The sequence below is a fragment of the Pogona vitticeps genome, chromosome 1 (genome assembly GCF_051106095.1).
Source record: "Pogona vitticeps strain Pit_001003342236 chromosome 1, PviZW2.1, whole genome shotgun sequence".
NCBI classification, from domain to species: Eukaryota; Metazoa; Chordata; class Lepidosauria; order Squamata; family Agamidae; genus Pogona; species Pogona vitticeps.
The window spans coordinates 95,774,864-95,787,141 of NC_135783.1; the positions used below are offsets into that span (position 1 = coordinate 95,774,864).

General features: G+C 39.1%; 1 protein-coding gene across 2 annotated transcripts in view; it reads right to left on the reverse strand.

Moving 5' to 3' along the window:
• FIG4 (FIG4 phosphoinositide 5-phosphatase) overlaps positions 1-12,278 on the reverse strand; it is an 87,686-nt gene that overhangs the window by 39,132 nt on the left and 36,276 nt on the right. For both annotated transcript variants that reach the window (XM_020801341.3, XM_072997976.2), the window contains exons 11-13: positions 8,120-8,253; positions 6,913-7,029; positions 496-541 (exon numbers count right to left, since the gene is read on the reverse strand). In XM_020801341.3, the coding sequence (XP_020657000.2) occupies positions 496-541; positions 6,913-7,029; positions 8,120-8,253 (297 nt within the window). The remainder of the gene's footprint in view (positions 1-495; positions 542-6,912; positions 7,030-8,119; positions 8,254-12,278) is intronic.

A 12,278-nucleotide genomic window follows, 5' to 3' on the forward strand; every position in this document is an offset into this window, starting at 1 on the left:
GCAACACTCTTAAGTGTTTTGTGGGTAGTTCTCAGCTGAGTTTCACAGAGATGCATTTCCTCTCTCTCCCTCCCTCCCTCTCTCTCTTTTTGCAATATGCATGTGGCCATCCTACTCAAATTATTCCAAATTCCACATCAAATGGAATGTATACAAGGCCTCTATATATCAAATTAGAGAAATTTAGATGCAACAGTAACTTAGTATGGACATAATTACTATAATTGTTACTATAATAATAATAATACTAATACTAATACTAATACTAATACTAATACTAATACTAATACTAATACTAATACTAATACTAATACTAATACTAATACTAATAATAATAATAATAATAATAATAATAATAATAATAATAATAATAATAATAATAATAATAATAATAATAATAATAATAGTGTATTCAGCCGTGGCCAAGGAAAAGTGTTAAATAGCTTTCAATGATCTATAACAACAATAGTTGAAAAAACAATTCCATTTCATTACCTGAAGACGGCCAGTGGGAACAACAAATCCTCCTATGTCATTCCACCTGTAATACAGAACACTGTATGTTACAAGGGATTTATACTGTAAGGTTTATGTTCAACCTGCCCTCAGTCAATAAAGTAAAGTTCCATGGGAGTAATTCTGTAGAAATTTATAGCGCATGAGCTAAATCACAGGGGTGATAATTATGTAGATACTTAATTCTAGCAGTTTTGCTTTATAGGGAGGCCTCGAGATGCTACACTAAATCATATGCAGAGCCCTTGGAAGAGGGGTAAAAATGCATAGTTCTGCATATACAAAATTACAGTGCTGACCTAGCTGCTGGAACAGTTGATTTCAACAGTATAGACTTAGCTTTTCACTCAAAATCAAAGTAGGCTCAATTGTTTTACAAATATAAACATAGACAAGACATCTCATTCTGTTTTTTTTTTAATTCATGTTTTAAGACCAACATTAATGTTTGGGAAAGTGCATATCAAAGCGGACATATAATATATTAGACATTGCAATCCTGGTTCAAGCTGGCCACATCCTCCTTCACTGTTGGATGTCATAGTGAATAATGGTTTACTGTTATTATGAGAATAAGCAAGAATGAGCTCTAGGAAGGCAATTTGTGAGTACACGGCTTATGGAAGTTCATTCCTATCACGACAAACCAAGACTTGTCCTCAATCAGAGGAAAGGCTTAGCTATTTTCTTTACAGTATCAACAAAACCTAGAATTGACTGTTCACCTTCTAGCATCATTCCCTATACAGCACATATGAGGAATTAATTGGGCTCCAGATACTGTCTGATAAGCTCTCATCACTGGCTATGTTGGCTAATATTTATGGATTCTACAGTCCAATTACTTCTGGATAGCCACATTTCCACCATCCTGTTATTGAGGAGAATGGAGAGAAGACAGATGGCTCATGGATTTGAACTTAAAAGCCTCACCTTTGCTCAACAGAGTCAGATCTACTGTAATGATGACTGAAGGAAATCAACAAGATATCTGAAGTCCAAGTGATGTTATCATACTATTTGTTATTTATTTATTTAAATTATTTATGTATATGCTGGGTTTCTCCCCATAGGGAACCCAAGGTGGTCCACAACAGATAATACAACATATTTAAAAACTCTATATAAATATTATATTTGAAAAACAATTAAACAATTTTTAGATTTTAAAAATCAAGTTTAAAAACAATTAAAAAACATTTAACAACAGTGAATCTACTGGTATCCTTTCTCCTTTGTCTAACAGTTTATCAGTTCAACAGCACTAATCACTTGTTTCCTGAGGACTAATCACAGCATGTGTCCCTGTTGTCTTTTGCAGCAATTTCCAGAATACTAGACATTTCATGAATTCAGATGCTCAACCAATGGCTATGAGGGCTTTTAAAAAATGTAGCAGAGTTCCACAGAGCTTTCAAAGCCCATAAGCTGCATGTGCTGTATCTTCTTTTCAACTGTCTATGTGATTTTTTAAAAAATAACAGAACACAGTTGTGGGAGCAAATCTACCCTTTCTTTAAAAAAAACTTTGCAAGCCAGTTATGGGAATACAACAGAAAAGACTGAAAGACTACAGAAAAATACAATTATGTTATAAAGGACACATGAAGAGACATGTGTCTCCAAAAGATACCAGTAATAAACTGTGGCAAGGAAGAACTGAAACTTTTATAGTGATAGACTTGAACCAATAAATTACTAGCCAATATACAGAGGAGGAAGGAAGGAATCTGGCAAATAAAGAATTCAAGGAGATATGCTTCTGTACCAAAATAAATAGCACACACATTCTTGTAAAATTATGTAACTAATATGGATATATTTTTATCAAATTCTTGTAGGGTTGGCAAGATACAGAAGAATAACTGCTCCAGGAACAAGGTAAGATATAAGGATAAGAAATAATCAGATATTTTAAAACAGAATGACAACTTGAGTGTCTTTGTTATTTTCTGCAGTAATAAACTGCAGGATGGTATTTGGTCATGTGTAATGGTTTGGTATATACAGTATGTAGCTATCGGAATTATTTTTTATCATAGGACCTATGTAATTCTCCTCCCCCCCCCCCATTTTAAATAAAACAGTAACAGCATGCTATTTATCTAAATCTGAATCTGGTTTTGCTGGACACTGAAGCAGAAGGCAAAATGATTTCTTTCTCTTTCTCGCATATACAAAGACTTCACATGTAACCTTTGCACAGCTACACTGGTATATAGAATGCTGTCATACAGCCTGAATACTTGGTACCATAGCATCCTCCTTGATTCCTGGCTGGGAAGTCACTGTGTTGGCAAGCCAAATTTGGATGAGAAATCTCTTCTATGGAACAGTACTTTATTCACAAAAATGCCATTCTTCTGCAAATGCCTAAAGACGGAATTGTTGTCACACTTCCACTTAGAATCATTGTCAGCATAGTTACTGGCAAATGGAATCAGCATATAGATAAGGCTGAATGTTTTTGACTCTCAAGACAAAGTCTTCTCACAAACAGCTCATTTTGCATCCTCTAATCAATGATTGATTGATTGATTGATACCCCGCCTATCTGTTCAAAATGACCACTCTAAGCGGCTTCCAGACATATAAACACAATAAAATGTACATATAACAAAAAACCAATATACTATACACAATAACAATAAGCAGCCAACAATAAGCAGTAGACATATTTTCAAGATGGCAATATAACAAAAAATAAATTAAAGAAGAAAAGGTTAAGTGTTATCTGGAGGGAAAGCCTGATTGAACATCCAAGTTTTGAGATGGGTCTTAAAAATACCCAGCGATGGGGTCTCACGAATCTCTGGAGGAAGGTTGTTCCAGAGGCGAGGAGCCACTGCCGAGAAGGCCTGATTTCTTGTTTTTTCCTTACGGGCCTCCCTCAGTGTCAGGCTCCTCAGCCTCACCTCCTGACTTGATCGAGTGATATGGGTAGTTCTTGGTGGGAGTAGGCTTTGTACGTAAGCATCAACACTTGCGGAACCAAATGGGCAGCCAATGCAGTGCGGCCAGAGTGGGTGAGATGTGCTGGCATTTTTTCACTTCATTAAGTAGTCTGGCCGCTGCATTTTGCACCACCTGGAGTTTCCGCAACAGCCTCAAAGGCAGCCCCACGTAGAGCGCATTACAGTGGTCTAATCTTGAGATTACGAGCGCATGCACCAAGGCAGTGAGCGCCCCAGCATCGAGATAGGACCGCAGCTGGGCTATCCGCCGAAGGTGAAAAAAGGCAGTACGGACCACCGACGCCACCTGAGTTTCCATAGTGAGCGCCAGGTCCAGATGGATCCCCAAGCTGCGGACCCCATCCTTGGCGGCAAGAGTCACCCCCCCAAAGAGAGGGAGTTTCCCAGGCCCCCACCCTCAATACCTCCGTCTTGTCCGGGTTCAGCCTGAGCCCATTTTCCTGCATCCATTGCAGTACAGTCCCCAGGCAGTGCTGAAGAGACAGAACGGCATCTCCTGCGGTTGGTGAAAAGGAGATGTAGAGCTGAGTGTCATCAGTGTATTGGTGACATGATGCTCCACACCCCGATGACCCCACCCAGCAGCCTCATACAGATGTTAAACAGCATTGGGGAGATAACTGACCCCTGTGGAACCCCACAACTGAGACTCCACGGGGCCCAAACACTCTCCCCAAGCTGTACTCTCTGGGGGATGGTCCTCCAAGAAGGAACGGAGCCAGGCCAGTGCCAGGCCACCAATTCCTAGCTCAGAGAGCCTCCCCAGGAGGATACAGTGGTCAATGGTATCAAAGACCGCTGAGATGTCGAGGAGGACCAGCAGAGACACTTTGCCCCTGTCAGCCTCCCTCAACAGGTCATCACACAGGGCGACCAATGCCGTTTCTGTACCATGGCACGGCCTGAAGCTTGACTGAAATGGATCCAGGGCATCTGTTTCATCCAAGTCCGCCTGGAGCTGGTTGGCCTCCACCCACTTGACCACTTTGCTTAAGAAAGAAACATTGGCGACAGGCCTATAGTTGCCAATTTCGTCCGCCGCCAAACTGGGTTTCTTCCTAATGAGCCTAATGAGTGTCTCCTTGAGGGCAGATGGAAACTTGCCCTCAAGGAAAGACCCATTAATTATTACAGTGGCCCATTCTGTTGTTGTAGGCCTGGCTGCTTTGATTAGCCAGGCCAGGCAAGGGTCAAGGGAGGAGGTGGTGGCACGGCAGTGAGCAAGCGCCTTGGCCACAGAATCAGGCGTGACAGGCTGAAAGGAGTCAAAGGTTACCAGTCAATATTAAATAATATTCTTTCATAATGGCTTATTCACCATTGAATCATCCACAGAAACATTGTTTCACAGATTTTAATGAATACAGTAATCATCCAAGTACAGTCTTGTGGAATAAGTACAATCAAGATACCTCTTCTGCTTCTTGCTCCCATCTAAGATACAGTGCACCAGTGTACAGAACAGTACACGAAGAACACTTTATCCCCATAATTACTACTCAGATCCAAATGAAACAAGTCATAGATGATGAAGGAAACATATGACATCCATATGGCAATGGACTGGATCCTTGGAAAACAGAATGGGTCCTCCTTTTGACAGAGCGAACCAGGGTCCACCAGACATTCCCCGATGAAGGGCAGGGCAGCTAGTTTTGCCCATTCCTCCCTGCAGCCTCCAGCATCTCCTCACAAACTGCTCCTGAATAAGGGCATGTGAACTGCACAAGACTGGAGGAATCTGCAAGCCCTACTCTGCCTACTAGATAATCTAGTTAACAGAACTCTGGGAAAATCTGGATCCAACCAAGAAAAATTTCTGCTTAAACTTGTTTTGTGTTTGGCAGAGGGTGCTCACCTGCTAAGTTTCAAGTTACGAAGAGAAAACCCCATGTGAGAAAGATCTTACTATGTAATACAATTCAATTTGTATTCCCTAAATAGTTCATGGCAGCCTTCTCCAATCTAGCACCCTGCAAAGAGGACTACAGCTCCTGTCAAGCATTATCACTAGTCCAGACCACTCAGATGGTACTAGATTGGGAAAAGCTAGTTCAGAGAAACTTAATTAGATTAGAAATCCTGCTTTACTATACGCCAAAGCACATAAAAGGAACATTTGCTATTAATGGGCTTCCAATTTGGAAGATTTTGTTTCTATATGGATACATCCTTTACTCAAAAGAAGAATAAACTATATCTTACAAGAATTGTTGTTTTTTTCTGAGGCAGCAAGCCTAATAAAAACTCCCCCTCAGGGCCTGGCATGAGAAGTTTAATTCAAATTCCTCTCACCTTAAATTAAATAAGACTTACATCAGTTGGGGGCCAGTTCCCTGTGAGTGTCTGCATTACAGTCCAGGTCCTACCTCTGGATTAGTTTTCCTAACGTTGACCCCCCCTTTGCCTTCCAGATGTTCACTGTGTTAATTGCATTATAGATCTTATGCTCTGAGAGTCAGGGCTGAAGGGCAGCCAATAAAGATTTTATTCATAAATAAACAACTGCATTAAAAAGCCTAAATATGTTAAGCCTAAATAAGGAATTATATATCACCAGATTATCATGCAAGTAAAAAAGCTCAGTTGTTTCAGATAGCATCCAGACGTTGGTATAGGCTAATAACTGGATAATGTTGGGCAAGAATATTTTCACTCCAGAAAAATGAGGCTCAGACTATGAACCAAAACTAGTCAATCGAACTTCATGGAGTAATACAACGGTTTATCTCATTGATGCTCATGGATGTAACCTTGACACTCTTTCTTTCCATTGGGACCTTGGTATTTTATATACTGTATTTCACAAAAAAGGTTGCATGTTTGCTAAACATAGAAAAATTCAGAGATGAAGCACAATGCCCAGAAGCACTGCTTTTTTTAACATGAAAGACTTCTTCAACCATCTATACCAGTGGTTCCCAACCTTGGGTAACCCAGGTGTTCTTGGACTGCAGCTCCCAAAAGCCTTCACCACTAGCTGTGCTGTCAGAGACTTCTGGGAGTTATAGTCCAAGAACAAGGTTGGGAACCACTTATCTATACCCATATCTTAGCTTTCTGTTTAGAAGGGACAGTTTTTTGCAGATCATCCAGAAAAATTTAGTTCAAGACAAATTCTTACATAAGCTGCTGTTTCTATTCCCCATTTTGATATATATAGATGCAGGTTGTTTTTAAGCTCAGTGGAAGAAAATAACTACAATTAATATTCACCAGTCACCATTTCTGAAGCAGCCAGAGAAGCTTCGCTAAGTTCTATTTTTTTTATAAAATAAAGTTCAATCACTGTTCTTAGAATCATGTGCCATCATCTTCCAAGAAAGCAAAAACAGCATAAAATGAAAAGCTTTCAAACTACTTGAAGTACCTTTAAAAAATAATTACACAGTACGACACTGCTCATCTTATACATACATACTTTTCATCTGGGCGCAAGACACTGCAGTAGGAATCACGACGATTTACAAAGAAACCGGTTTTCTTCACCACATTCTCTGCAATCACACTCAGTCTATCAAGGACGTTACACAGTTTGCTAGGTGGGATTAAAGCACAAACATTGAATACATGAATTTGTTTCTCCCTTGCTGAAAAATGCCCATAATTAATTCACTTATGTTTCCACTTATTTCTTCTTCAATTTGTGTGTACTAACTCCAAAGTAGTATTTGCTACAGTTTTAAAAATATAAAAGCCAGTGGAAAACCCATGCTGTATCAGTACAAGTGATAATACAATCTTTACAGCATTATCAGAAGGATTCACAATCATGCAACTCAGCAAGACTTACTTATCTGTACATTTTTATTTATTTTATTTCTTTAAAATATTTTACCCTATCTTTCTCCTTAAAAAGGACCCAAGGGTGCTCACATCATTAAAAGGCAACATTGAAAGCTAAAAACAGCAAGTATACAAATTCTAAAAAGGATCAAACAAATACCACTCTAAAATGGTAAACAAAATCAACACCAAAAATACATTTAACAAGGCACAACATTCCATTTGAAAACTCCTCTCAGACAGCTGATCACTAACAGAAAGCCTTCATCTGCTTGTGGAAGGACAGCAAAGATGGGGCCAGCCTGTTTCCTGTGGGAGGGAGTTCCAGAGTCTGGGATCAGCAACAGAGAAGGCCTTCTCTGTGTTCCTACCAAACACATTTGTGAATGTGTGGAACAGAGAGAAAGGCCACTCCTGATTATCTTAACACCCAAACAGGCTCATAAAGGGAAACATGGTCCTTGAGATAGTGATAACCCAAGCCACTTAGGGTTTTATAGGTTAAAATCAGCACTTTCAATTGTGCCTGGAAATGGATCATCAGCCAGCAGAGCTGCTGGAACAGGGGGGTTATGATGGATAAGGAAGCCAAAAGAAAATAAAGAAGGTAGGGCCGTGTCGGAACCTCTAGTTTCCAAATACTGTTGACTAATACAAATGACAGGGTATCTAAATGTTCTATACACTAAAAGAAAAACTGTGAAGTAGATATTTATATGCATTATCTACAAAATGAGTTCTCCCAAGAAATGCTCTAACTAACAATTATTAGGCTTGTCCTTAAGCAAGAAGTGCTTTACATGTTCACATGCTCTAGAGGTAGAAAAATAAAGAGCACATACCTCTTAGTGTATTTAGCCATGTCCCAAGGAATATATACAATAGCATGTTCAGGAGGTAAAAATTGATTGAGGTAGGTCACAGCTGCCACAAGCTCTTCGCTCAATATCCTTTCATGTTTTCTTTTTTCACGTTCCTTCAAAGAGAGCCATTAACTGAACATGATATACATGCATGGTGTAAGTGGACTCACAGGAGAAAACAGAGCACGCATACTATCAGATATAATGCTAGAACACTGTAAGGTAGAAATTGCCTCTGACTTCCCAAAAAGGGGGGGGGGACACTTTGAGTGAGGAGAATCATGAAGGGCCATAAGCATGGCAAAGCCAGAGAAATTGAACCAGTTATTCAGACCTGCTTTCAGACCTGCTCACATTATTCAGCCCAAAAGGTAAGGTGGTGAAGTCTTGGAGCATAAAGAATTTTTATTTCAGCTGTATCAGTGCAGATCACTATACTTCACTCCTTAATTCCACATGGTTAGGAAAAAATAATACTTTGTTACTCATTTTGTAAAACCTGTGATTTCCTCACCTTTTTTTTGGTCTGTTTTCTGCAATGGCTTCAGAGTGTTAAGTGGAGAAACAGAATTTTAAACTGTATCAGAAAGGTTTGCCATGCTCTGGGAATTCTCATCACTGAAAATCTGTACACCTTTTACAATGAAGACATTCAAAATTATTCATGTTTCCCATAAGCTCTATACCCACCTATGGACGAGAAACACTATTTTGTGACAATATAAATATATGAAAGTAGCAATCCCATTTATTTAAACTTCTCATCATCCGCATATCTTTGTATCAGAAAAATTGTGATAAGACATGCTTTTGCTCTACCAGTTTAAACACTGTAACATTTGTTCTTAATATACAAATAGAACAAAGAACTATACACCTTTGCTATGAACACTACTCAAAAGCAAAGCGATTAGAAGAATGATAATATACAATAATTCATCCCATTTAGTCAAATTTTCCTTTCCTCAATTTTTTCCTTTTGAGCTCTCACCTTCCATCTTTTTTCTCTGCCTTCCCTTCCCCTTTTTCTCCCTCTCCCCATCACAGCCAACATGCTTATGTCATCTGCCTTTATGTCAGTGCCTATGTCCATTGCATAACCTGTGCTCATTCACACTGAAGAAGTGACAGAATAAAAAATAACTAGATAAGTTAAAAAGGAAATAACAGCATAGCAGGAAATTAAGAGCAAAGAGAGATTATAATGGAGGCAAGCCATCGCTAGATACACAGAAGATTATGTATTGAGGCAAATATACGTACACGGAGAGCATTATGGGAAATTTTCAAGAAAGTCTGTTTTTAAAAGAATAAAAAAGATGCTTCTATTGACAGTTTTCTCTCGTGTAACAGATTTCTTGGGTGACAAATATTGAACCAGAAGTCAAGTCCCAACTATGTACTTTGGCATACTGAGGTCAGCAAAAAAGAGAAATTCTACCCCACTCCATCTCCACCCTGTTGTAACTCAGGGTTTCCCAGCCGTCTACCAGCCGTCTCTTATCATGACTGGTTGCTAGTGCTTGTCTCCTTTCACAATTCAGTATCTCTCATGGCCTGGTCAGTATTGTTATAGAATTGTGAAATGAAAGCATTTGTGCGTTGTTCTTTGTGTTATTTGGCTGTCTATGTAAAAGTATTTTCTAGACAGTGCAGTCATGGATTGATTACATGCACACGCTGTACTTAGAGCCAAAGATGGCGGCAAAAGACTATAACTATGATGCCCTTGCAGTGCCTTTAGATTGCCATATCCAGCTGGTAGAGCAGGGCCTGGAGCCAATAGAGGTGCTTCTAGTTATTGCTCTAGAAGATAAAGGAGATTGGGAAAACGCTGCATATGAGGCCAAAAGGTTCATTAAAACTATTCAAAGCAATCCTGAGAATGGCTGGAAAATAGGAAAGTAACAGATGGAAGAAGCTTTGAACTCAGAACCAGAATGTTAATTTAAAAAAATATGTTGATCATGGCGGCAAAAAATCTTGTAATGACCAAGTGTTTGTAGGGCTGTTACAAGATTTTAGCAAAGAGGATCTAAGTCTTTTTGCTCAGCAGATATTTATCTTGCCATTTTATCTGTGGTAGAGAAATCAGTCGGCATCTATGGAACACAAACACAAACCGAGCAGAGCTGTTCTCATTAGTCTGTTCCCTTGTTTCATCTACATTCTCCTTCTGCTGCTGGTCATGCTTCTTTAATATATTAGATACAGTGAGAATTTCTTATTAAAAACTGCCAGTTGGCCATCCTTCTATCCTTATGCAATGCAGCTGCACTAAGCTACTACAGTATTTAGTCCGCTGAGTGTAAGAAAGAAGAGCAATAACATTTTTAATTTATCCAAGTCTAATATTTCAAAAGGTCCCTTGAATCTTAAATGTTTTGGTGTATTTTCTGTTGCACACTGTTTATATTACTATAATTATACCACTACCTGAAATTTCACATCATTTCTTTCCTCTGTAATTTTTTGTATGGTGATCTGCTAGTTGAAGATAAGACCTGGTACTCAATGCATACTAACAGAATGAATTGCATAGCCATTCAGAAAGCCTTGTGTAGCAGAACAAAATAAAGCCAGAAGATTGTCTCTTTACCCAAGGGACTTTCCAAGTAGTTGAGAATGAGAAGACACCCTAGTTACTTTATCTGTAGTAAAAGGCCAATTGGGTATTTCCAGAAGCTCCACAAACACACTACAAATCCTCTTCCCTAATTCTTTGAAGTGATACTTGGAGAAGTTTGACACTATCACAGCTTCCTGCCAGGAAGAAGTTACTGATTTTGTGCATGCTGTGGCATTTAGCCTCGGCTTCTGCTTTGTACACAGTCACTTGGAATATAGTTCCCAGGATTCTGTAAGATGGACCCATGGCAGTTAAAGTGGTGTCAAACTTCTATAAGTGTATAGCCTAGATAAATTCTTGGTGAGGTCTTTTGCCTTCATCTGCCCCTGTCTGAAATAGATTTCTTCCTGGGCAAAAAGCAGAATGTGGGTGTGGCACTCTTACTTCCTGAAGAAGCAATGGTATTTCCACTACTTGGGTTGGTATTTCACACTAGTGGGTTGCATGATCTTCATGGAATCACAAGAATCTTCTTGGCACCTTTTAGTACCTTGAACCTAGCCACCATTCTTTAGTTTCACTAAAGAAAATGTTAACCTGAAAGCACAATAAGGCCCCCGAACCACAGCCAAGTGTTGCCCCTTCTCTTCTGTCTCAGCTTAGAGCCTTCTAGCTCCAGACTGGGACCTTAGATACCTCAGGTGGTTCCATAAATCTTTCGCCTTTTACAACTCAAACTTCTGATGCCTCTAATGTGAAAGTAAACATGAAAAGCTAACATGCTGTGATTTCCAAGGGACTGTTCTTTATTCTTGATCCTCTTAATGAGTCAAAGCTTAGGTATGATTCATGATATGCAACTTTTTGCATGAAGTTTTCTGATTTCTTCTCAGTTGCATGTTGTCAGCCTGGGAGTTTGATTCTCTGTGTCTGTGTATGATGTGCAAGAGCTCTATCAAATAAAATGTAAACCATTTTCTTTTAATTTGGCAATGTGACTTGAAGAAATTGGGCACGAGGCTGTTGTAAACAATGATGGAGAACAAAATAACTTTGCCTCTTATATTTTTAGATTGGGTTAGAACTATAATGTGTGTCTAGGCTCACATGACTGCCATGTGAATCATTATCTACTCTTATTCACAGGGCTCTTGGAGTGCGACTAACAATGTGTTTCCCTGTAGGTGTTCAATACTAGGGCATTAAAATTAATGCTCTTTTCTCACTTGTGTGTTTGTCGCGGGAAGGATATTATCCTATACATGTGAGCAGGAATTGATTTAGTTCAACCGGAGCCTTTCTGATTGAAGCTTTTATATTTAAGGTCAATGAGTTCCGTTCTTTGTTTTCCTAAAATGCACGTGCTTGCTCAGTTTGCAGGGTGGTAATTAGTGGAATAGGTTTTGTTATTATTTATGCAATTATGTTTTTCATGGCATATGATTTGACAATATTTATTCTAGAACACAAAAAAAGCCTTAAATTGGTGGGGAGGGAGGCATATTGGGCCAGAATCCAATAATGCTGGATCCCACCATTTGCACCAGAATCAATCATCCCCTCTCCTCC